The 27808-nt window shown below is 40.3% G+C and overlaps 1 protein-coding gene across 7 annotated transcripts in view; it reads right to left on the minus strand.

Moving 5' to 3' along the window:
• Nucleotides 1-27808, minus strand: part of hlk (hulk) — a 267521-nt gene that overhangs the window by 162656 nt on the left and 77057 nt on the right. For 4 of the 7 annotated variants that reach the window (XM_076192757.1, XM_076192762.1, XM_076192761.1 and 1 more), the window contains 7 exons: nt 26592-26723; nt 26100-26288; nt 25498-25638; nt 24289-24471; nt 22588-22728; nt 12290-12472; nt 3611-3661 (listed from right to left, as the gene is read on the minus strand). In XM_076192757.1, the coding sequence (XP_076048872.1) occupies nt 3611-3661; nt 12290-12472; nt 22588-22728; nt 24289-24471; nt 25498-25638; nt 26100-26288; nt 26592-26723 (1020 nt within the window). The remainder of the gene's footprint in view (nt 1-3610; nt 3662-12289; nt 12473-22587; nt 22729-24288; nt 24472-25497; nt 25639-26099; nt 26289-26591; nt 26724-27808) is intronic. The other 3 variants (XM_076192759.1, XM_076192758.1, XM_076192763.1) reach the window with 1 other exon arrangement.

A 27808-nucleotide genomic window follows, 5' to 3' on the forward strand; every position in this document is an offset into this window, starting at 1 on the left:
CTTGCCGTGGCCGTTTACCTTGACCTAGAGAAAGCGTTCGAGCTCGCCAGTACTCACGTCATCCTAAATGCGCAAGTACAGTGGGGTGTCCAGGGACGACTTCTCGCCTGGATAGAGGACTACCTGCTGCACCGACGCTCCCGAGTCAAGTTCCAAGGCCACCTCTCAGCCTACCGGGAACTAGAGAACGGCACACCACAGGGTGGGGTCCTCAGCCCCGTCCTCTTCAACCTCCTGATGGAACAGTTGGTAAACCTACCCTTCCGGAATGGCACGGCGCTTCTCAGCTATGCCGACGACTTAGTCCTCGTCGTCTCGGGCAGGGCCCGAGGCAATAATATCACCAGAGCGCAAGAAGCCTTTGATCTTATCACTGACATCTGACAAGAGCGAAGAATTGGGCCTCAAGATTTCAGATAAGAAGTACAAGGCCTTGATATTCAAGGCCACCACCCAGGACGTCCACCCCATATTCAAGACATCGAGCTAGCTTGAACCAGTTTGTACCAGTACCTGGGAATATGGATCGACCAAGGTTTATCCTTCAACACCCAGGTTATTTACCTAAGGGAAAGAATGAGGACTAGGATCAATGTAATGAGGGCAATGACGAGGACACACTCAGGGGCCTCGTATCCCGTGCTGCGGCTGTTCTACATATAGGCTGTCCGCTTGCTGGTTGATCACAGCGCTGTCGTGCTAGTCTCTGTCACCCACCCAATGAAGGATGATCGAGTGTATCCAGAGCCAGGCCACGAGGATTATGCTCGGGGCACCTCGCTGGACCAGTATATCCGTAATGCAAAGCGAGACTCGCCTGCCTACCGCAGCGACGCGACCTCCTCAGCACCAACAGGCTACGGAGGGTAGCTGACGCCACCAACTCACTGCTTGATGACGATCACCTAACCCTGTGGGCTCTGGATCTACCAGTCGCATCCTACGATTTACCGGCCCCATGGCAGTCCCCTCCGGTCGAAGTCATCGTCAACCACCTGACAGCTAGCAAGGCACAGTGCACGTAAAATGAGCTGCTACTACACACACTAGTATCTGTGGCCCAGGCCAGCATCTCAGGCGGAACCGTGTACTACAGAGATGGTTCCGTTGACCCTGTCCGAGGTACAGCGGGGGCAGCGGCAGTCACCGGTATGGGGACGCTGTCATGGAGGATCCCCGGCTACTGCTCCACCCTGCAGACGGATTTAGTAACCATTCAACAGGCCCTGGAGCACGCCCTTCGCCATCGCACAGATGCGGTGGTTGTACACACGGACTCTAAATCTTCCCTCCAGAAGCTCCAGCAAGCCAACCCCACCTACATAAAGTTGGTGACATCCATCCAGCACAGAGACTTGCCAGGAAAGGTCGATACCTACGGCTGAACTGGGTTCCTAGTCACGTGGGGCTCAGGGAACGAGTTGGCGGATTCGGCGGTTCCTGCAGCCAGCACCATGCCAACAGTCACCTGCAACGTACTTCCCAGTCTACAGCAAATTAAGACGCAGGCTAAATAGGCCACCTGGATCGCCGCTCATATCCACCACAGCTCCCTGGAGAGAACCTCGCGGCAGGCAGCATGGTACGCTGCCTCCACGAACTACCAGCCACTACACTGCAATCGCCAGCTATCCAGAGCCGACCAGGTCCTGTTGCACAGGCTACGATACGCTAGAACAGTTGCGGCCCGGGTTCAGTGGCCAGGAGTGTGAACATTACGGTCCCCGAGCCGGTCGGCCACTGACACACTACCTGGTCCATTACCCCGCCACAGCGCAACTAAGACATCCAGTCGAAGGCCCGCAGGAAATCCTGGCCGTTCACTTAGACGGGCTCTCAACGCACCCGAAGAATACTGTGCGCGAACCGGTCGATGACGTGTCTTCCATAGGATGATAGGAAACAACAAGCATTTCTTTACCAAGCTGGAGGCTAGATCGGACTACTTCCAGTGATCGTCATATGTCTTGTTTCATCAAGCCTTGAGGTCGGTACCGCTATAGGTGGGTAACCATGAGACCCCTATCTAGTAGTAACCGGTATCTTCAGCAGAACATCGCCCTAGCTGGATTTGTTGACTCACCCAAAATTGCCGACGATATTTTGTCTGACACAACGAGCTATGGTGAAAACCTACAGCGCGTGTGGACAGTAATCGAACAATGCACGGTAGCTGGAATCACTCTCAACACAGAAAAATTCGTGTTTGCTGCCAGAAGCATGAAGTAATGCAAATTTAAGGTCGATTCGTCAGGTTAAATGGTAGACAAAAAAAAGAAAAAAAGAAAAAAAAAGACGCGAGCAGTCACTAATGTTCCTACCCCACACGACATCAATGGATTACTCTTATTCCTAGGGATGATAAACTAATTAATTCGGGGATTTCTCAAACGATATGGTTACCGCGTCGGAACCGTTATGTTAGCTATAGAAGGCGACGAAGAATGAGTGGGCCTGGGCCAATGTGCATAACCCGGCATCCGCTCGAGTAAAGAAGACATTATCCAGTCCTCTGGTACTGGAAGGTCGACTATACTCGAGACCGACGCCACCCGAGGCGAGGAACTAGGTTTTGTGCTCCAACAACACGTCTTTGAAAATAGAAATTGATACGGTGCGGTTCGAAATTCATCAGTGACACCGAATCACTACATGGTTTGCGAGCTCGAAATCGTTTGGATGTGTCTTTGTGTCATTGTGATACGTCATGACACACCACGAAACTTGACACATGACACGTCATAGAACATGACATAAGTTGAAGTTGATAGAGAGAGATTTTGGGTTCAGTCTGCAGACTGAGTATCAACCCTTCTCTCAACACCTCCAGAAGGTGAAGATGTCTATGGGTTTTGAAGATGGCTGGAAGATTTTTTTCTGACATTCATTTCACAGGAACACCCCTTGTAAGTACCCATTGTTGGTATCACTTAGATAAACTCAAAATAAAGTTTGATATTACAATTAGGCAAATGCTATAATATTCCCTTCCTTTTTCTCTTGAGATGATAGTAAATAAGTAATATTTTTCTTGGAATACTAAACTTAAGCAGGATTTAGCATCCTCTAATCAAATACTGTTTAAATTAGTATACAATGGACAAAAATAACTGTATTTTTATTCCCAGTCTGTCTTCATAAATAAGGTACAATGTATAAGTGTAGCTACAGGTGAACAAAAATAGCAATAAAAAGGAAAAGAGATCATCATAAACAGTAAAAAGCAATAGCTATCAAGCCACTGGCATATTTCCATGAAAATATCCTTATGAATAAATCAAATAGTCATTGAGATAGTACTAATTTTTGCAGAATTACAAATACATATTACATACATGAGAATATAGATTAACAAAATTGGATGGGAAATCCAAGGAATATTCTTTTACAAAAGTTGATCCCTATAAAAGCAATTCTTTCTGTTATTACAAATATAGCTCATTTACATGCTACATTGTAATACTTTACATCACCAATGTCAAGATTGATAGTGTAACCAACAAGACAGGCTACACACCCATATTTTGGTATAATACAATGTATCAGGAGATACTGTGCATAAAAGAGGCATAAGAAATTGAGAGAAGCATGTATAAACAAAAATTCTTACGTTTGGTGCGTAAAAGCCAGGCCAATTCCTCCACTCGCTCTTCCAGATTACCTGGCAAGATATGTGAGTTTTCGTTACTTTTCTGATTTAAATCTCCATAGTAATCCAAATTTCAAGGGCAGATATTAGTATAACAATGTCAAGATTTTTGTTGTGTTAAGAGTGTTGGGAAAGGTATATGGATAATGTACATCTTTGCAATACATATTTTATCTTAATTTTCATGGAGTCATATCAAATATATTCAGTAAGGCTGAGATATACTTATTTTTCTTTGTCCCATCCATGACCACTGATAGAAGAGTTTAACTCCTTAAACACACCCTATTGCCAAATTGCTGATATAAATGCAAATATACACTTCCAGTACCCAAAACTATCAGGGTAACTTAGAAGGCAAAGCATTATCTTTACTATTTCAAATTACAAATATATAACATAAGATCACATGTAGTGATGCAGAATTTAAGTTTCTTGTAATGAAAGGAAATATTCAATCACATCAAACCAATATACTGTAAGTCTTTTCAAAATAATGTTCAAGAAACTCACATTCATAAAGTTAATCCTTAACATTCATTTCATAATTTGGTGGACCAGACATATTTGTATAACAATGTAATGAGGGAATACAATAAGAAAATATATGACATAATCTGACCTCCAACTTCAAAAACTACCCATGGTAGATATGGCATCTATTCTAAGCCAATGGACAGTCATGAAGAACAGATAGAAAATTATCATCATAAAAATATTATAGTTGTTATACAGGCTGATCTATTGATATAGCTTACTAATTGCTGATATACAAATAATATTATGAGTATAGTCCAAGGGTTTGCTCTTAATAAAGCAGTGCATATCTCTACCAATATGTTACATATGCTCACAACATGTTTTTCAAACAGCTATCTGACCTTTATAAGACCTGTTGTGGGCAAAATCAAATGCAATGATGTTTCATATCCAATTGAAAATATATGAAAAAGTTTTGATTGTAGCAATATCATATGATGAAATTTACCCAACTATCAATCCTTTATCAATTATATTCACATTTGTCATTGTGGAACCAGACGATTAGCAATCAAGGATTGATAGATGTAACAGTCTCTGACTGAATCTGAAGCCATAAATTCTGATGTATCATACATAGAATAACAACTATTTCTGAGAATTTTTTTTTTACTTTTGATAGTATGTATGTATTTATTTATTTACCTAACTGTAGTGTACAGGAAAGGAGCAATTCTTGTTGGGTCTTGTCTTCTATTCTCCAATTTATCATACCTAGCTTCAAATTCATGTATGTATGCATGTATATATTTATGCATGTATATTTGTATGTATATATGTGTGTATGTATGTATTGATGCATGTATGTATATATGAATATGTACACACACACTCACATCGTCGGATTGACAGCGAAGATTGTAACTCCGAAAAAAAACGCAACTTTTGTGGATTTCAGCTATCGTACTTGTAAGAGAGACTGGTCTTTAGTTAGTAGGGTCTTCCTTGTTTCCACATTTATATATTGGTACTATATTTGCTCTTTTCTAATCTTCTGGAACTTTTCCTTCTTTTAATGAACTATTCATTAGACTATGCATTTTGTCTGTTAGTTCGTTCCTGCATTCTCTCAAAATCCAGTTTGCCATTTCATCTGGACCATGTGATCTTCTAACATCAAGATTACTCAATTGATCCATTATTTCTTTCCTTGTTACTTCTATCTCTTTCATAGGGAGGACTTTCTCCTACTCGACATCTCTAAGTTGTATGTTCTTCCTCGTAAACATTGATTTAGAATGCTTGTTCATAATTTCTGCCATTTCTATTTCCTCTCTGTATACAATTCCTCCTTGTCGTAGTTTCACTAATTCTTGTTTGTTTTCAGTTTGTTGTTTACAAATCTATGAAATAATTTTGGTTGATTTTTACATTTTTCTATGACATCCTTTTCGTGTTTTCTCTTTTCTTCTCTGCGCACTTGTACACATTGGTTTCTATAACAGGTATATATTATCCATTTTTTGGGTCTTTTATCTTTCTTCCATCTTATCCAAGCTTTATCCCTTTTGTCTTTTAACTCGCTACATCTTTTGTTGTACCAACATTTTACATATCCTCTTTTTTTTTGGGGGGTGGGGGCTTGGAACATACTTTTCCACTCCTTCCTTACAAATTTTTGTCAAAATTTTCCATTTCTCTTCTACTGTAGTTTACTCCTTGTGTATTCTTTCCCAGTCTGCTTTTTGGAAATATTCTCTCATCTTATCAATATTTGTTTTTCCATACATCAATCTTCTCTTTCTATATATATTTTTTTATGTATTTTTCTTCATTTAGTTTTAATTCAACTAATATGTGGTCACTTTTACATAGTGGTGTCTTATATTCAATCTTGTCCATTATTTCGGGTTCTGATGTGATTATTAGGTTCTTCTCTCGATGGCTCTTCCTCATTTCTATACCTAGTATTCTCTTGTATCCATTGTGTCATTGTATGTTCTATAATCATATCAAGTACATTTCTCCATAGGTAGTCTCCACCCTTCACTGTCATCTCTTCCCAGCAGATTTCTTTACAATTAAAGTCACCCATTATAACTATTCTTCCTCCATCTTCCATTATCTTATTTAGTCTTATCCTTGTGTCTTCTAACATATTTTTGTGCTCTCTCTCTTCTCACGAAGCTGTTTTAGGAGGCACATGATTTACCACAAACCTCCTGCTCTTTTTGTCCCTGTCCTCTATTTCCATCATAATCATCTCCACTCTATTCTTTCCATACCGGTATGTAGCATTCCTCACATTTATATCCTTCGTCAGGAACATAACTCCCACCTTGTTTTACTTCTCTGTTTCTAATCCAATAATTATATGCACCATGTCCTACACTGTTGGGTGGTAATGGACCTTTTAATTTTGTCTCTACAATTCCTATTATGTCCTGTTCTTTTTCCTTCAGATAATCATTCAGTTCATTCAAGCCTGTTATTAAGCCATCTATATTTGTGAAAGACACTTTTGATTTTCTGTTACCTCCATCCTGTTTTCTGTTTCCCTTCTTTTTTCTCTACTATGAACCATTTTCTCACATATCCACTACTCTCCAATAGAATTTCTCTTTTTCTGACTGTTCTTTTCTGTTTTTTTCCCTTAGGTTCTATTCTTTTTTGTTTTTTCTTCCTGCCTTTCCTCTTTATTCATCTCTCTTTATCCATACCTGTTTATACTGATCATTTTTTGCTAGTTTCCCTGTTATTGATCAGACATTCTCTGCTGTCATTTGTGACCTGAATTTAACTTTAATTGGTCTGGTCTTGTCTACACTGTATTTCCCTAGCCTATAAATTTCTTCAATTTCTTTCTCTATTTCTTGTTCATCTTCTTGAAATATTCTTAATACTTTATTTACTTTTTCTCATCCCTTATTCTTGTAGTCCTATTTGGATTATGCTTCTCTTCCATTCCTAATATGATTATACATTTCTTTTTATCTACTAAGTCTTACTATATTCTCCTTCTCTCTCATCACTTTAATAACTGTGTCCTGAGTGTGGTCTTTCATCTGTTGTTTCACTATATCTCTAAATTTAATTTTGTTATCCTGGACTTTTTTCCAACCACTTACCTCTTTTGATATGGGATCTTTATTCTCTTTATTATTCCTCTTTAATTCCTCATTCTCCTGCTTTACTTCTCTTAACTGTCTTTTTAATTCTTCTACTTCTGTAGTTAGGTTTTGATTCTCTTTCTTTAGTTCTTCAAATTTATCTACTCTTTGTGTAATTGTTGCGAGTTGGCTAAACGTAAACTCCCATAATTCATTCATTTTTGTTAGTTTTTCTTCTAGACTTGCTAATCGGGGGAGGTCATCTCCTCCCTCATTAAATTCATTGAAATAATAATCTCCACTTTCCATCGAGCTGCTCTTATCTATATTCCTACTTTTAATTCCATTACTTGTTCGACATCAGCTGTGTCGTCTGCACATCGTTTATTGTTTACACTTCTTCCTCATTTCCTTTCATTTTCTTCAATAATGCCTCCCCTTTGTTTTTTGTTTTTGTTTTTACCTGCCCACTACACCACGAGTTTTCCCCTTTCCTACTAATACAACACAGGTACTCCCTCATCGCTGAAATCGACGAAATTTGCTTTTTTTTTTAAGTTACAATCTTTGCCGTCAATTCAACGATGTGTGTGTATGAGTGTGTGTGTATTATATGTATGTATCTTTGCATGTATGTATGTATACATATATATATGTGTACTACCAGGTTTTAGAGCTGCAGCTCAGAAAGTGTCAAGAGTCGTTTTCTCAATTATGTATAAAATAGAATACTGAGATACAAATCTGATGAAAAATATTAATTAGCAAATGAGAAGCAAAAAGCTCAAAGCACAAACTTTTCAATAAGCTTTGAAAATAAAGACTATAAAACAAAATCACTTATATAAGTATGATGAGTGATCATAATAAAAACGTCCTATTAAGGGTAACTAAGCAAAATTGCCTTAGTGTTCAGAATGCTGAAACAAATCATAAACAATTAGCATATATCAACATAGAGGTTTGACAAAAAATAGGAAAAAAGGATAATTTTTTTTGAATAAGGAAATTTCATGTACCATGATACATTTTAAGGCCAGTAAAGATCTGGATAACAAAGTGAAATGAAATTGCTGCCCAAATTAGAACAGCATGTCAAGGATTGTTGACAAATTTTAGTATCATGGCACTATGACAGGTAAATAAAAAGGAACGCATTTTTACAGTTAGTTGGGTAGACACAAGAAATGTAAATCTTCTGAAATAGTACTTGAGTGCCATGGCTACATTTATACTGAAAGTCTATTTATATTATATATATATATATATATATATATATATATATATATATATATATATATATATATATATATATATATATATAATATATATATATATATATATATATATATATATATATATATGATTTTTTGGTAATGAAAATATTATGATGAATAATGACCACTGAATGAAGCACTGTCTCTGTCATTTCAACCCATATCATGCACCATGTTGCACATGAGGACATGGGCCCATATACAGCATACCACATAAAACAACATCACATAATTGAATTTTCTGCATATGGGAGATAGGTACTGATGTCTTCCAGTGCAGTAAGATGTCTGATTAACCCATGCTTGAACACCCATGGTTGGTTTTTGTCCAGTTGTCATGAATGATGGGAAAATGGTGGATGAGAGTGAAATGAATGGGAATGGGTGTGTGTCTTGGACTTGGCTACCTCCTGTATAAGGGGGAAAAGCTCTTGGTATATAGTCATAGTCATGAATGATGCACCCAGTGATCTCATGTTACCTACAACTTTCCAAACTAATTGTAATTGTTCCCACACCTCGCAAAATGATTTGAATTATTACAAAACGTTTAGTGCCTATATTGCTACTCTGCTGTCCCCTACCACTTTCACCCTACAAGCAGACAAAATCATGCATCAGGAGAGAGCACTACTGAAGATGTACAAGCAGACACACGTCACTGACACAAAGGGACGCGGGTATGGCGCCATATGCCACATCCTAGCAAGAGCCATAGTGCTCGCCATCCTTAGTAAATTGATTATAACATTAGATCCAACAAAGTAGTAGGTTATCTTAAATTAGTTAATAAGATAAAAACTTGAACTATGCTTTTTCTCATGTGAGCGTGACTAGTTGCAGGAGTCTTGCTAGCCAGCGGCGGAGGGATACACAACTCGGGTATCCTACGACTAAGGTCTTAGGTCACGATAACATTGATGTTGCGTCCTCGTTATTTTAAAAGGTGTTCATACATTAGTTTAGGTAACTATAAATGGATAAATTGTGAGACTTCTTCAAACAAAAATAAAGAAGTAGATGGATTGTGTGAAGCCAAGCAAATAAGAATAGAGTAGGCTTTAAAATGTTCAAATCGGCACTCGATGATGGCACTTGTGTTGCGCAGTCCAAGATGAAAAAGGTAAGGACGCTGGCATTATCCCTCTCTCTGACAGCTCGCATTCTGTTCTCACCCCAAGTTATGCAAGTCAATGATCATATCTTTACAATGTGAATTAAATTAGTTTGCACTACATGATTTTATTTACGTCCTGTTGAAGTAAAGAAAATCCCTTAAAAGGCAAGCACGCTTAAAGTCGTGACATTTAAATGGGGTCTTCTGTCTGCGATCAATTTTCTTCTTCACTGGATGAAATAATTGGTGTGTCCAAAATACGCGAGGGGAAATAATAGATATAGAAAAAAGAGAAGTTAGATTGCCGAGTGAATTCAAATTATGATTGATCATAGAAATAGAAGCGCGTCCACTATATTTGTTATTTACATACAGTGTCAGCCATAATTGTGTTCAAAGACGATTGGCCTTCGAATAGAGATGTCTAGTTCAAATAGTTCAAGCAGCACCGAAAATAGTCATGACTTCGAGGGTTTCTCACGGGTAGGAGGGAGATATCGTGATATAAGAGGCGATAGGAGAGAGAAATATTATGATATAAGAGTCGATAGAAGAGAAAAATATTATGATGTAAGAGACGATAGAGATGAAAGATATTATGATGTAAGAAACGGTAGGAGTGAGAGGTGTTACGATGTGAGAGGCGGTAGAGGTGAGAGCAGAATAGATGATGAAAGCAATCGGATACAGGGTGCAGAATTGTACGACTTCGAGGATTCCCATAGATAAGGGGCAGATATCATAGTAGGGAGGATGACAGGAGAGAAAATAGGACAGATGAAGGATTGCCAAGGATAAGAGACAGATATTACATGGAAGAAGTTAGGATTAAAAACGAAAGACTTCCACAGGAAATAGGTAGATATTATGACATAGATAATATGAGTGGATTTAGAAAAAGTAGGGAACCTAGAGCTGAATCACGCAGTGAGGTCTATCCTAGACGAGGTACAGTCTTGAAGGGAAACAAATAGGGTTGGAGCAGGACAGCCTGCGCATCGGTCAACTGGGGTGAGTAGCGAAGGAAGTGTAGTGGATAGTATAGTAAAAGCAAGTTATCTTATCCCCAAATTTACCGAAAGGTATTCAAAATTATTCTTTTCTACATTCGAAGACATAGCGAAACAATTAGGATGGAGAAAGGACCTTTGATAAACAATTATAAGATCTAGCCTAATCCCAAAAGCCTTAAGTGTGTACATAGTGTTTGATAGAGATGGTATATATGATTATGATCAGATTAAGAGCGAAATATTAAAGGCATATGAAATTTCTCCAGAGTATTTAAAAAAGAAATCCAGGGAAGCTAGGAAGGATATTGATCATGGATATATGGATCTAGCCAGGAATATGAGGGGTGACTTAGACAAATGGATGTGTGCGGAAAATGTGGTTCATTTAGTGATGGCATTGGAAGATATAACGATTGAACAACTCCTTGACTTACTGAGCAATGAAGCTAGGCAATGTGTAACCACGCAGAAATGTGAGACATTATTACAAGCGGCAAGTTTTGCGGAAACCTTTGCGCTAAGAACAGGTGAAAGTAGGAAGAAAGGTATAATACAAGCTCAGAGTGAGAATAGAGGCGCATATGCGACTCCGAGTCAGAGATATGTAAGGCCACAATTAGGAGATAGTTGGAGAAAACCAGTCCAATGTTTCAGATATGGGATATTTGGGCACAGAACTCAGGATTATTATGCTAGGCAAGGTGAAGAAAGGTACAAGCAGGAAATGAGAAACAAGCAAGCTAGGCAGGAAATCATGTGTAGAAGGAAACAGGAGGGATGTGAATCAGAGTAAGAGATGTTGCACCTGCAGAGCCTACGGTCATGGGATGAAAAACCCAAGGAAAATGGAAGCAAACGAGACACACAAGACTGGAGACAAGAAAAGGATGACAGCAAGACAAAGGAGGGGAGTAGGAGTCAAGAGGGAAGATAGCAATTACTGTGGAGATGGAAATAGGCTGGACAATACGGGAAAAAACAGGAGCCATTCAAGAGTAGCTACCTTATGTAAGGGATATCAAGATAGGAACCGAGGAGAGTGAAAGGAAGTATGCGGTCAAGGTTCTGCGAGACACAGGGGCATCCCGCACCATTGTAAGGCCAAATGTGATACAAGAATTGTATTGATAAAAGGCTGCTATGATGGTAATAGAATAAATATCTTTAACAAGATTAGAATGAAAATTTATTCCAGAGATGTAGCCATGACCTCTCAGCTCTATGATAAGAGAATTTACAAGAAACAGATATAGTGCTGTGTCTTCTTAGTCCCAGTGCACAACATACCTTAACAACTTAGCATATTGCTGTATTTGCAGTATCTTTTGAAAGTTACTAAAACTTGAATATCACTGAGTATTTAACAACACCTAAACTTACTTGGTGTGACTTATATTTGATCATTTAGATAACACACAAAGAACTTCAGTATATAGCCTATGAATTTTAGATATATAATTATTCGTCAAGAGAACTTACTTCAACCTTTATCATAAGTTATTTCTCAGTTTATTTGATATAAATCTATACTATAAGTGTTTATGCTAGAGTGGAAAAAATACAGGAATGAAAAGTGATACTACAGTGGTACTACTGTAATTATTCTTACCCTAAAATGACCAGCTTGTATGTTCATAACTTACCATCATAGATACTTGGAACTCCACCTTCAAAATAGACAAGAGCTGGTAAGTGGCTAATGCCAAGTTCTTCAGCTACCTCCACATCACCAGTCTTGACAAACTGTATACCAGCCTCATCCGTCTCATCATCTATAGTTTCAAGCTCGGCTAACACAGTCTCACAAGTAGGGCAGTTTTCATCATCTGTAGGGTAAAAAAGGTACATCTAAGATATGTATATTCTTTTATATATAATATACATATATATATATATATATATGTATGTATATATATGGTGAAAGCAAATAGCACAAGTGGGGAACCATACAAGATGAGTAACGTAACCCTAAAGGCGTTCGAAGGTAGTGGAGATGTCATCACCTGGCTAAAAAAGGTGGAGTTAGTGGCCAAGTTAACCGGCGTCAGTAAAGTAGCTCGTTACATAAATCTGAATCTAGAAGGAGACGCATTAGCAATATACCTAGAAATGAATGATGCAGATCAAACAGACGTAAAGAAAATATGGAAAAGACTGAAGGAGACTTTCACGCAGAGCATGTTTGACATGTTTGGTCAGCTATCAAAAATGCAATGGGCAGGCGAACAGGTCGATATGTTTACCAATGAAATTAGAAAATTAGCTGGACTGGTAAAATGGATTGACAAAAAGATGGGACAGGCAGTTATACTGGCATTTATGAATGACTTTCCAGACTATTCATCCGCGGGGCTACAGCAAATTCCAAATGTAAAGTCTGTGAACGTAGGCACTTCGGTATCCCGTGCTAGAATTCTGGCAAGGGCAGGTAAAGGTAAATACTTAGCCGCGATTACAGCCTTTCGCGGGTGTTGATTTCGTCGACGCTTTCCGGCCTCCGGCCTCAGACATCATCAAGGTTTCTTTTAAGTCTAAGTCAGACCTGGAGAAAGTTCTTCAGGTCGGAGTCAAGAGCAATTTCATGTACGTGTCCCCATCACAGGTTAGGGAGATAAAGGAGCTTAAGGTCAGGCAATGCTTGATCTGTTACTCTGTTTCCTTCCAAAAACTCCCTCCAATAAGATTCACTGAAGCCAACTATTCCTATGGATAGACTGGATTTATATGTGTTTTATCAGAACGTCCGAAGCTGGAGCCCACAAAGGACCAGCATCTTATTAGAGACTGCCAGACACGGTACTGATGTCATTTGCTTGACTTTGATGGGTGATCCAGCCCCCTACTCTCTCTCCAAGATCCAAGGTTTCAACACATGGTGTCGGGGTCTTGCTTTGCTCTCGGACGTCTGTATTCTAGCCAGGAAGTCCCTTCAGGTAGCGATACTTGATCACTTTCACTATGAGCAGATGCTCACGATCAAGTTAAGCACTAATCGCGGTCCCGTCCTCCTGTGTACCCTCTACCGCCCTCCCCGTATCCCCTTCCCCCTCTTTGTTGACATTGCCAAGGTGATGTTATACAAAGTTCCAACCTTCTTCATTGGCGACTTCAACTGCAGGCATGCTAACTGGAGCCCCGACACGCACGCAGTAGCTCAGTGAGTCGGCAACTGCACTATGTTACTGTATTTCACCGGCTGAAATTCCTAGGTCCGGACTTTCCAACATTCATAGCCCAAGGAATGCAGGGTAAGCCCGACTTGGTGTCCTCTAACAGCCGAGCTTTCTTCCTCAACTCCACTATATCACCCGGTGCCCCCACCCTCTCCGACCACCTACCCTTGATCCTTCGTATCTCCACCTCACCCATCCTTATCCCAGTGAGCCTCAGTTACGCCAGAGTCAGGCCGACTGGGAAGGTTTCAAAAACACTCTTACGACATACACCGACACAAACATGAACAGCGCTCCACATGCAGCGATAGAGTAGGAATGGCACTCACTCACGAAGTTTGTCAAAAACGCTGTGAAAAAGCACACTCCTAGAACAAAACACTGCAAGGTTGCCACGTTCACCACTTCTAAGCACACCAACATATTACGCATTGCACTACAGAACAAATTTACAGACCTACTACAAATACCCCCAGAGGCTCGTGACGCTATCCTACAAGACATGCACTGGCTACAGATGGGCCTGAGGAAGTCCCTCTACATCGATTCACATCGTGAGGAGGAGCAACTGGTGGCTTCGCTCTCCGGCGCCTGTGCGACGGATCCTTCCATGTTCTGGAGGACCATCAAACGACAGCTGGAGGAGTGCTCTGTGCCTCCACCGAAGGTCATCAACCATCTCAACCTCTCTGCGCACACACCTCAACACCAGGCTGACCTTCTGGCGTCAGCATGGAGTCAGGTCTTTAATTCCCATCCTGTGCAAGGACCACAATGTTTTAGCACCTTGCACAGTGGTCTAAATCAATACGGCACTGGTCACGTGCTCGCCGCCGTTGGATCGAGTCCTCGGGCGTACCACATTTCAATTTCTGCATGTGCCTTCACAGTTCTTCCGATGTTGATGGCTTAGAATTGAAGTGCATTGTGGTTGATAAAAATGTATCTAGTCACTGAGACCCATTCAGTGTTGTACATATATATATATATATATATATATATATATATATATATATATATATATATATATATATATATATGTATGATTCATTGTGACAATTTGAGGACAGACGGGAAACGGGTGGAGCATTGAGTTTTTATTGCCGAGGTTTTGACTCTTTGGTCTTATTCAAGGTTACTACATTTGGAGAATAGATACGCAGTTAAACATATGTTATGTGGGTTGTTTGTTCTCCCTTTTTCGTATCCTTCGATAGTTGATAGATCTTGATGCTGTTGGGAGAAACCATGAGTATAAGAAATAATGAAAAGTGCAACAAATATCTAGAGGGGGAATGAAATAAATATATTAGTAACCACAGATTCTACATCAGTCACAGAAATAAGAAAATACATAGAGCAAAACAACATTAAAATAATTACAAACATAGAACAAAGAATAAGCAATATAGCAGCAGACTAATAAATATTAAAATAGCATTGTATACAAAATCCCATGCACCGAATGTGTCCAATCGTACTACGGCGAAAGTGTACAAGGAATCACAAAACGGATACAAAAACACAAAAACGACATCATATCACACAGAACTAGTAGCTCACTTGTAACACACATAGACAAAACCGGAGACCTACCATACTGGAAAAATATAGAAATAGTACACAATTGACATCACCAAGAAAATTAGAAAAAACATAGAAGCTGCAGAAATTAATAAAAACAAATCCAACAACAACCGAGGCGGATTCATCACATGGTCTCTCCCAGCAGCAACATTAGCGATCAACGATTGGAGGAGACGAAAAAAGGGAGAAGCAAACAACCCACGTAAAATACACACACACACACACACACACACACACACACACACACACACACACACACACACACACACACACACACACACACACACACACACACACACACACACACACACACACACACACACACACACACATATATATATATATATATATATATATATATATATATATATATGTATATATATATTTGGAAATAGACTCATCCGCTGGGATTCGAACACTTGCCTAGGCGGCTTACGTCTTACAAGACAAAGGCCTTACCGACCATGCTATCTCGACCCTACAAAACGAAACGACTTGGTTCACGGTCCAGTCGTTCCGCCGAGGGCACTCGGACAGAACATGATACGTAATGTATTTCATCAAATCCTTTATGCAGGCTAGTCTTCCGACAAGTGTTTGTATCATTTGACATTTTTGGAAATAGACTCATCCGCTCATAACTATGTATCTATTCTTCAAATGTAGTTACCGTTTACCTCTGTCTTCATATATATATATATATATATATATATATATATATGTATGTATATGAATAAATATATATATATACAGTATATATATATATATATATATCTATATATATATATATATACAGTATATATATATATATACAGTCGAACCTCGAAAGCCCGGACCCCGAATGCCCGGACCCTCGTATGACCGGTCGAAATGAACAAAGGGCGGACTTTTCAAGCAAAGCTCCCTATTTGTCCGGTAGGTGGCAGCGACGGCCGCACACGTGTACTCAAACCCGGCCCCGTGAAGACGTCACCAGGGCTGCCGTTTCGTAGAATTTTGTACCAAAACGTAGTAAAATAGCGGTATGTGGCAACTGCACAAGGACATGAAATTTTTTTCTACATATCAGCGGGCTGTTCAAAACATTAAAAAACTCAAACTTTTGTTTAAAAATCATAGAACTAGTTATCAAATAATAAATGGCACATCAAAATACGACTTTTATTGGTAATTGTGTTACTTATAAAATATGATACCCCAAAAGATACGTTTTTACGGTGTAGAAAAACATTCTACGCTAAAGTTTCAGCTTTCTTTTAGCACCAGGGCTGCCGTTTCGTAGAATTTTGTACCAAAACGTAGTAGAATAGCGGCATGTGGTAACTGCAAAAGGACACGAGGAATTTTTTTCTACATATCAGCGGGCTGTTAAAAACATTCAAAAACTCAAACTTTTGTTTAAAAATCATAGAACTAGTTATAAAATAATAAATGGTACATCAAAATATGACTTTTATTGGTAATTGTGTTACTTATAAAATATACCTCAAAAGATACGTTTTCACGGTGTAGAAAATAATTCTACGCTAAATTTTCAGCTTTCTTTTAGCGATAATAATATATAATTTTTTTTTTATATCTTACTAAATATGTTAGGGCATGGGAGCCTTATATACATTCAAGAATAAAAAAAAACTAGAACCAACATTTTTTCAAAGTTTGACAAGTATATCTTGCTATGAGTCTGCACACGCCCGAGAAAAATGTATGCCCCGGTATGGCAACACTCCCATTCTACACGGCAATCCTGGCCGCCACCACTGTCCCGCGTGCATACCTTCCGATATTTACAGTGTACGTAATAGAAAATACAGTACAGTACACTGTATGTACAGTACATTTACATGCCTGTATTACAGTTATTATTACAGAATTATTAGTATCATAGTATTATTATTACAGTATTGTTATTATTACAGTGTTAGAGTATTATTCTTATGTGTTTCTATGCCATATACATTACCTATACGTATACCGCTACGAAACTCTACGGGTGTTAGGGAGACATTTTCGATTACCGGACTTTTAGCATGACCGGACCGCCCTTCCCTCCGATTAGTCCGGGCTTTCGAGGTTCGACTGTATATATACATACATACATATATATACATATATATATATATACATATATATATATATATATATATATATATATATATATATATATATATATGCAAAGTAGACCACTTGGAAAAAGAAACTAACGAAGCAGTGCTTTCGTATATTACATATTCAGTGCAAAAAGTGCACTTTTTGCACTGAAGATGTGATATACGAAAGTGCTCTGCTTTGTTAGTTTCTTTTTCCAAGTGGTCTACTTTGCATAAGTGAACACACGTACCCGTGTTCTTATTAGCATGCATATTATACACACACACACACACACACACACACACACACACACACACACACACACACACACACACACACACACACACACACCTATATATTTATATATATATATATATATATGTATATATATATGTATGTATACGTGTATATGTGTATATATATATATATATATATAAATATATATACATACATACATAATATAAATGTGTATGTCTGTCTGTGTTATAGCTTAATGTGTGTGTTAAAGCTCCATTAAGTCACTATAACAAAAAAACATCCTCTTATTCAATTTTGTCGATGAAATGATATAATTTTTCATATTCTCGATTAGGTTATCAAATTACATCACTAATCGAAGCTGATCACCAATGCATACCCAAGCATGCTGGTTTCCATCTTATTAGAAAACAGTAAATTCAGTAGACCAGAATACATGAGATCTAAAATAGCAAATCCAGCAGTCGCGGAACCTCGAATCCAGGAACTGCTGGATCTGATTATTTGAAACTATCATTGGAACTAATGATTTGTTCCATAATATGAGATCTAGTTGAATGTAGTCACCAATACGTTCCAAGCTTGTTTAACTATTTTATGGTGTTCCATACTGACACTTTATTCACTCGGTTGGGCCTAATATACTGTATTTACTTAATTGTGATTAATCAATCCGTTGCCTCGGTTCTCTTGCAAGAGACCCGCGGCTCTCAGGTAACCGGAAACGGCCACCGGTTTGTCCCACAAGTTACTAAAAAAAATAATAACGATAATGATAATAATAAAAAAATCGTTGTCTAGCTAGGTGATGAGTGGGGGCAGTATGTGGTCTGTTCAGTGTCATCTTTGTGGGAACTGCATCTAGGGCAGTTGGAGTCTGTAGTCAGACCAACTTTGTGTTGGTACTCTTTTATTTCTGGGTGGTGACCTGAACACAGTCGTGCCAGCTAGGTTTTTTCTTGTCTTAGGAGTGATTTCTTAGACTGACGTCTGTGGTAGTCTGGTGGAGCATAAGATGTATGAGTAATAGGCTGCTGTTTTCTTATTTCGTTTCGTGGAGTGGGGCAGTTTGAAAGCATTGGAGAATAATTGTGTGTCCGTGATTCTCTTGTCCTGTTCTATGGGGAAAGATTATTGTTTCTGAATGTAGGTGTTCTATTGGGGCTGTTTTAGTGGATCTAGTTATTATTCTTGGTGCTTTATTTTGTGTTTTTGTAGGTCTTTCTTCACCTTAGATTTTGGATATCATGATGTAAATACATAATATTTCTTGAGTGGCCCATGGGCCTGCCCAGTGATTGTAGCCAGTGTACAGCACACACAGCAAGCAACCATGTGAAATACCGAGAGAAGCAACGGGAGCTCCTGGGCGATCCCGATGCCGTTCATATTGAAGGCTGTACAAGACTTATGCGATCAGTTGATCCGAGTTACCCACCCCACTCCAACCCTCACCCCATCACTGTCTACGGTGGGGGAAACCGCAAGCTCAAAGTTCAAGGTCACGGCAATGGAAGGCGGCACCACCCACTCTACTACCACCACCCCTTGGCCACAAGGGACCTAGATGTAGACCTCTTGCAGGAGACCGATTGGCCGGTTAACCGTTCGCTCCGGATCAGTGGATACCAGGTATATTATACAAGTCAGAGCGGGGGGTTACTTGGATTCGCTATATTGGTTCAGGCGAACGAGTAGAGGCCTTGACTGCCAGAATAATCTTTGCTGGTTGCATCCTTCTCTTGTACAACATACATCGTCCTCAAGACGGTGAGCTAGCACTTTGGGAAATGCTCTCCCCAGTCGACCATGAACCCACATTCATTGACGGGAACTTAAATGCACACCACCCCATCTTTCACTCCCTCCGACGACCCAATCCTACCGGGCACACCCTAACAACATTTCTGGGAGAGATACCTGAAATCACCCCCACTGAACTCAAGGGAGGGTACTCACATCCTGGGAGGGCGCCAAAACCTCACTATGCTCTCCACGTACATGGCTTATCATGCTCACTGGATGGAGGACCACCTCGCTAGGGGCCATTTTGTTCTAGTCACGACTTTAACCGCGGACCTCCTTCCCCTCCCCCTCTACCTCCCCCACCTCGACGCTGGAATACAGGGAAGGCCAATTGGATCCTTTTCCAGGAGGAACTAGACCGCTGGTAAGTCCTACGTCCCCACACAGGAAATAGACGATCTACATCGAGACCTTGTCGCCGCCTTCCAGGCCGCTGCGGAACGAGCTGTACCTACAACGAAGCCAGGCTTCAATCGGCATGCTGATCTGTGGTATTACAGCAACATCGTAGAGGAGCAAAATCACGAGTAAATGTACTCCGTAGATTTCTGCGGCGCCACTCATCCCTCGAGGCACGGGTCCTGCAGCGCTCCGCCATCAGGCATGAGCGGGTGGTCACCCACAGGGTCCGGGAAGAAAAGTGGCTGGAATGGTGTGACACCATCTCTGCCCAAACTTTTGCTAGCGTCCTCTGGAGGAAGATGCGGCTGGCAAAAGATGTAGTTTCTCGCAACCCCGTTCACCCGCAGCCCAAACAATAGGTAGAACTGTTGGCGCAGCAATTTAATGACAAGCTCGAAACCCTTCAAAACCAGGCTCTCCGCACTGTCACTGCGGCCCCTCCATGGGCCAGTGTGGTGAAGCTCAGGTGGGAGTTACTTCCCTTCGCCTACAGGCGAAGAGGATTTCTGCATGTCCCCTCGTCTGACTTTTGATCGGCCCAAGGGAAAGTGAAGTGAAGCCCTTCCTCCTGAGTGCCCTAGAAGGCTACAGAGATGCCACCGGTCACTCCTGGAGGTCCCATGCGGTGAATGCAATTCGCACCTTTGAACTCCGAGAATTGGTTTGGCGACGTGCTCTAGACGGCCCTCATCTAGATTATGCCCCCCTTCCCTCTCTGCGCTAGATTTCAACTTTTCCACCTCAACGGAAGGAAGGCTGACTACTACCCGCCACGGCTGCAACTCATGGTCCTTGAGGCCATAAGATCCATCAACACCCCCCCCCACACACACACACATCTCAAGCGAGCTTGTCGTACTACACGGACGGCTCTGTGGACCCCATCACGGGAAAGTGTGGCGCGGCTCTTACAACCGCTGATGGGGTGACCGCGCTATGGAGAGTGAATGACGGAAGCTCTACTCTTCAGACGGAGAAAACCGCCATCTCCAAGGCCATGGACCATGCTCTCTCTGCTGGGCATGGGTCAATCGTGATCCACTCAGACTCAAGGGGTGCTATTGACGTCATTCGGTCCACGAAGAAAACGGATGACGTCTACTTAGCGACATCAATCCAGCACTCGCTGCACCTTTTGGACCAGCATGAAAGGTCTGCAACATTTCACTGGCTCCCCAGTCACATCGGAATTCCAGGGAACACTATTGAGGATGATGCTATCAAGGCAACGACAAAGTTAAGCAAAATTGCACTGCCCCTGGCAGCACGATCTCACAGAACAAAGGCATAACCATCAAGACGGCCTGATTAATGACCAGGGCCAACCACAGCACCCAATTTCACACTTAAGAATAAGCGCTGTGATACTACCTCGTCACTACGTACGTGGCAGTCCACCTGTCTCCGGGCTAGAAGGGCAGAATTTATTGTCCACAAGATCCAACTAGGATATTGTTGTGGGTGGCAAGTGCTACATACGGGAAGAGACACTGACGAACGCTGCAAACTCTGTGGGGCCGAGGTGCAATATCCCTTCCACCACAACCTGCTAGAGCAAGGGTTCTCAGCCTTACTTGGCCCATTCACCCCTTTCACCATTTGTCTGAATGTCATTCCCCCCTCCTTTCCAAGATTGCCTGTTTCAAAAAGTGCATTCTAAATAAATATGCAAATATTACTAAAAACCCTTTTATTTTTTCCAAATTAGTATATATTTTTCCCATATTAGTATAATTCCAGCCCAGGTGACAGGCCAGATAGGCCAAAACCTATAATTGCTTTCCTCACCGCGTAAACTGACTGTGGTCACAAATCACCCCCAGAAAACCCAAAATTCCCCCCTGGGGGTGAATTTCACCCCTAATGAGAACCCCTGTGCTAGAGTGTACGAGATCGTGGCCATCCTTCGCCTATGACTCAGCCCACCACTCACCGCGGCAGGAGTGGCGCGGCACCTCACTGTCTCTCCTTCCGAGTTAACCTTTAGTTTCTTGGGGGTACACCGTACCCCTGGCACCGCCTGCGGTTGAGGGGAATCCCCCCCCCCCTTCCCTGAGATCAGGGTGTCCCGCTAATGACAGTGGCATTGCGTGGACAACAACCCGTGTATTTGAACTATTCTGGACTACTTGCAAAGTTGAGGTCCGATTGGGTACTAAACTCGCAACCCCTCCCACCCAAACACCCAAAAAAGTCCAACATGTTTTCCCAAAGATATTTTTGGAGAGCCTAAGGACCACTGTCATCAATCGTAGGGCTGTGATTTTCCTATAAGTGAAAATCAAAGTGAAAATCAATATATCATTACAAGATTAGTTTCGTAGGAATAAGTTGAACTCTTATCATCCCATATTTTCTCCTTGGTTCATAGTTAAACATATGTTTATTTTCAAATTTATAGATAATAGGGGTGCAGACCACCCTTCCAATGACTGGTCAACTAGTTTGGTACACACTAGAAAGTTGGTATGGAGCATATACTCAGTCTACTGGTTATCTTGCTTAAAATCTGAGCAGGTGGGTTTGCATCACTACAACCAGAGAAAAAGAGAGGATGTTGGCGCTTTTAGCTACGTGGACAGTTGTGCGTTTACATGCGTGGAGTGACTAGTAGTAATACTTACAAAAATATACAACCAAGTAGTCGAAGGACTCAACAAGGGACGGCAACATGCTGCCATCAACTTCTTCTATAATGGATGCTGGACCTTTGTCTTTGTTATCAATCAGCCATTCCAGCAGAGCATCCTCATCTTTCAAGTCACCTGCAAAGCAGAAATTTATTTTTGGTTGCATTACCAGTGAAAACAATGGTGTAGAAAACATGAGGTCACTACATTTATTACAAATGCACCAGACCAACCACATGTGCACGCACAGCAATATGTACAACAATTGCTACTCATGGGCACAATGCACTGCAAACTGGATTTTTTTGGTATATGCACACATAAACCCATATCAGATAGTACCCCAACACAGGACAAACACAATATATACATGTATAAATTGAACAGCCAAGGCGACATAACACATCCCTAGCGAGGTCCCACCTTTACCTAAAACCACTCTTTCCATTTCTTATTCTAACACAAGCTCTACTACTCTCGTTAAAACTCTTGACTGCTCTTAACAGCTTTCCTATTATCCCATATGTCTGCAATACCTCCCACAGTACCTTCCTATCTACGCTGTCATAAGCCTTTTCCAAATCCATAAAGAAAGAAAGAAAAAAAATCCTTACCTTTTCCTAAAGCTTTCTCACATTTCTGTCTTACCACAAAATTCTGACCCACGTAACCCCTACCTTTTCTAAACCCACACTGCTCCTCACCAATTACTCACTCTGTTCCCCTCCTAATCTTCTCAATTAAAACCTTCCCATAAGCCTTCCCAACTACACTTACCAAACTGATCCCTCTGAAACTACTACACTCACACTTGTCCCCTTTTCTCTTGTAAAATGGAACTATACGGGCACTTCTCCAGTCCTCCAGCACTCTACTCTCTCTTAAATAAACACTAAATAACCACACCAGCCAGTCCACTATCACTGTACCTCCCTTTTATTAGACATTCTGCATGACACCCATCCAACCCACGTGCCTTATCTGCTCTCATCATCTTAACAACTGCCTTCACTTCATCTTTCCTTATATCTCCTCCATATTCCTCACTCATTACTGTCATTTTCTTAGCGCTTCCAATTGCAACTACCTTTTCCTCCCTATCTTCCTTCATTTTAGCAACTCCCTAAAATACTCTGCTCATCTTCCTCTCACTGCCGTCTCTTCCATTATCACCTCTCCATCTGCACTTTTTACCTTTTCTTCTTTACTTGGTTCGCCTCCTCTTCCTCTCTTAATTTCCTTCCAAAACATCTTTTTATTACTTTAAAAAAATTCTGCCATACTCCTACCCCATTTCACATCTGCTCTACTCTTTGCCTCCTTTATCTTATGCTTTATTTCTCTTCTCTTTTCTTTGTACCTCTCATATGATTCTTTCGTCCTATGTTGTAACTAATGTGTGAATGCTTGCTTCTTCTCTTCTACTACCTTATTTGCTTCGTCATCCCGCCACTCACTACCCTTCCTTCTATTTCCTCCCTTTCTCCTTGTTCCACACACCATCTCTGCACACCTTGTGACTTCCTCCTTGAACCATCCCCATTCCTCCTCCACTTCAAGTTCTACTCTATTCTTCACTCCCTCTCATTTTCTCTAAACAGTTGGACAATCTAGTGGTAAGGAATGACTTAAATATATATCACTTAATACAACGCTAAAATTTGTATAGAAAAATTCTGTTAATCTAATCATTACCTTCATATATCTGTGGAAACCTGTTGCGAAAATAGACAAGAGCCGGAAGATGGGAAATGTCGTAGGTTTGTGCAATCCCGGTGTCTGATATTTTGACAAAGTTTATACCAATGTCATCGCATTCGTCATCAATGTTCTCGAGTTCCACAAGTATAGATTTACTCTTCTTATCACCTTCAACATCTGCAACAGAAAAATATACTAATGAATAAAGACGTACTAGATATTATTCAGCATGCCATTATTTGCGTTTTCATGACACAAACGTCCCCAATAATATTTTTTCTTATAGTGCCTAATCATTGTCTGCTAAATCCTGAAAGCCATCTTGTAAATGGTTATAGTCCAGGAAGTGTCCATTAAATATTGTTTCTCTCTTTTTCCAGTCTTGACCACCTGTTAAGGCACCTTATACCCCTCCAGAAACCAAGTAGCAAAAAGTATTGGGAAATCGTAGACAGAGCATGCAATTACTAGCTACAGAACCCGGCATTTCTTCCCCATTTTTACCCAGTACTGTTCTCAACCGAAGCAACAAAGACCAGAATGGAAGAATGCTAACTTAATAACCATCATTAACCTGGAAAGATCTTCCTTTTTGCAGTTAAAGAATGAGCTGGTAAAAATTAGCAAAAGGGAGCACCACGAAAGTTGCGCTACCCTCTCCCCCAGACTGTTGCAGTCCAAAAGTATGATACTGTAGTGCATACCGTAGTCTGCTTTATATACCCACAGTCCATTTTATTTATTTATTTATTTATTTATTTATTTATTTATTCATTATTATTATTTTTTACACACACGGATGAAAATGGGTCGGTGCGTTAGCTGCCATCGACTCTTCATTTTCCATATGCTTCGAAGTAATGTAAGCAAAAAGAAAGGTAACCAGTTGACATTGGTAGTGGACAACAGACGTCTATGTCCCCAATATAGACTAATCCAAACACTTATAAATGCACTTAAAAACTGTCTACTAAATGCTCCTTTTACTTCTTGTGACTTATATTTGTTTTGCTTGAGATAATGCTGATCAATTATTCCTACGGCGTTGATCAGCACTTAATTTTATTGTGTGTGTGTATATTTATATATATATATATATATATATATATATATATATATATATATATATATATATATACATAGATATAATATATATATATATATATATATATATATACATATATATAAAGAATAACAACTTACAGAAAAACACTGCTACATTATCGGTAGTATTGAGCATCTTCTCCAACATGCGTCCGTTAACCTCTTCAATTTGGTTGGGAATTTCAAGTGTGTCTTCACTGGTGAGCCATTCCAGTACTTCGTATTCATTTTCAAGATCACCTGTAGAATAACCAACATTTCCTTGGTGAATTAGAAGGGAGACTATGACAAGACATATACTGTACATACAGAAAAGAAGTAACAACATTCAGAAATATAATAACTATTATAACTATTGCCTAGAGTAGGTTGCTACCACCGCATCGGTCGTTTCTCGGCCGGTGACATGATGTAACAGCACCCCTGATACCAACTATCTGTTTTGTTTTTAATTTCCCTTCCTTGTAACTATTTTCATGCTCCACATGGTACAAAGAGCTATCCTCCTTACTATCGGCTCGCAGTGAAGCGATGCTGAAACCTTTTCAGCCCTGGGTGAGACTCGAACTAGGATCACTGCATCAGCGGTCGAGAACGGTACTACTGTACCATCGAGACGTGTGTGTGTGTGTGTGTGTGTGTGTGTGTTTGTATGTGTATAGAAATATAACAAAGAAGGTGTTAAGGGACCATATAACTACCTTTGTATACGAGAGGCTCTCCATTCCTGAAGAGCACAATTGCAGGGAATTCTTTGATTCCATGTTGTCTTGCCACATTCAAATCTTCAGTTGTCACAAAATGCATACCATGGTCGTCTGTGTCATCATCAATATTTTCCAGTTCATCCAAGATTTTGTCGCATTTCTCACCTTCATCACATGCCCCACCTACAAAGTTAAGAAATGGGCAAATGATAAGTGAGTGGGAATTTTTTTTATCATGACTTACTGTGTTTCATCACTATAACAAAACTGTTCACACTTGTAAAAGGATGTTTATTGGGTTTGACTTGTCCAATAATTACACATGATGTACATTATTTTCCTCACAAACCTAAGAACTATTTACACATTTCCCATTTGCAATCCCACTGTTATAGATGATAGTATACAACATATACGGTATCCTCCATTCAAATCAGAGAGGGTAGATTTTTCGTGTTTGGGTCCTGCAGGACAGGGCGTACTTACTGAAGTAGACAACAACGTATTCAAAGTTGGCCACCAGATCGTCCAAAATCTCATCAGTGACTTCCTCGATGGTGTCGCTCGTCTTTTGTTCCAGAAGCCACTTGAGCACAGCTTGTTCATTTGATAAGTCACCTGCATTCATTAAAGCGATTAGGCATTTCCATGGAATATATCATATAGATCCTAATCTCATTAGAAGTAAACTTACCAGTGAGTAATGATGATCAACAAAATATTAACTTTGTACAGTTCTATATTACAGTACATACTTAAAGATATAGAGTCCCTGCTGGCTTTGCTTATGCATAAAACTGCTTCAGTATAATCATATAACATTGTGTTGTGTAACATAGCGACTAATATGAATACAGATTGACAAACTACTGCTCGTATTACATCATCTACTATACTGGAGTTGGTCCTATAAACAACTGTTATTTCTCATACATCGCCTTAAATAACCATATTTTAATTAGATTAATCCCTTCGCAATCAGAAATGAGGTCCCCCAAACTATTTTCTTATAACCAAGGTGTCTTGGTTTGCCTTCAAAACTTTCTTATTGCACGCAGCTACTATTCCTATACAGGATTTTCAACCTATAGTATGAAGTAGGAATCACATGTATGTGGTTGTTTCATTCTTGCACTTTCACTAAATCGAGTAGTGCCAACCTCTCTATTTTATAAAAGAGTCCTTGTATTCCAACTGTTCTTATTTTTCTCCTGTCACAAACGTCATTCATAATCAATGTCCTGTGAAACTAGATAATCGTGTTCTGTATTCCATGCCGACTCTCTTGACACTTCATATTATCGTCATAATACTCTTCTGTGCAAATATTTCCCTAGTGCGTGCACACTCACACACACACACACACACACACACACACACACACACACACACACACACACACACACACACACACACACACACACACACACACACACACACACACTTCAACGAACGGACGGCTTAGAGAACGTTCTGAAGAAAAGTGAAGTTTCGTGGATCCCAAAGCAAAGGAAGTGCCTATTGTATTTACAGGGTGGGGGGGAAATTGCTCGTGGGGTAGTGGGAAAGTAGGGAAAGAAGAGAAGGGGAGGGATTGCTGAGGGAAATGGAAGGAAATGAGGAAGGAGAAGACTTGGCCCAGGCAGACAAACGAAATGTAAACACCAAAAAACGGCCCCCCGACCAGCTGAGCGACGACGAAA

Source organism: Oratosquilla oratoria, chromosome 11 (assembly GCF_046742065.1).
Source record: "Oratosquilla oratoria isolate Oo_2021 chromosome 11, ASM4674206v1, whole genome shotgun sequence".
NCBI classification, from domain to species: Eukaryota; Metazoa; Arthropoda; class Malacostraca; order Stomatopoda; family Squillidae; genus Oratosquilla; species Oratosquilla oratoria.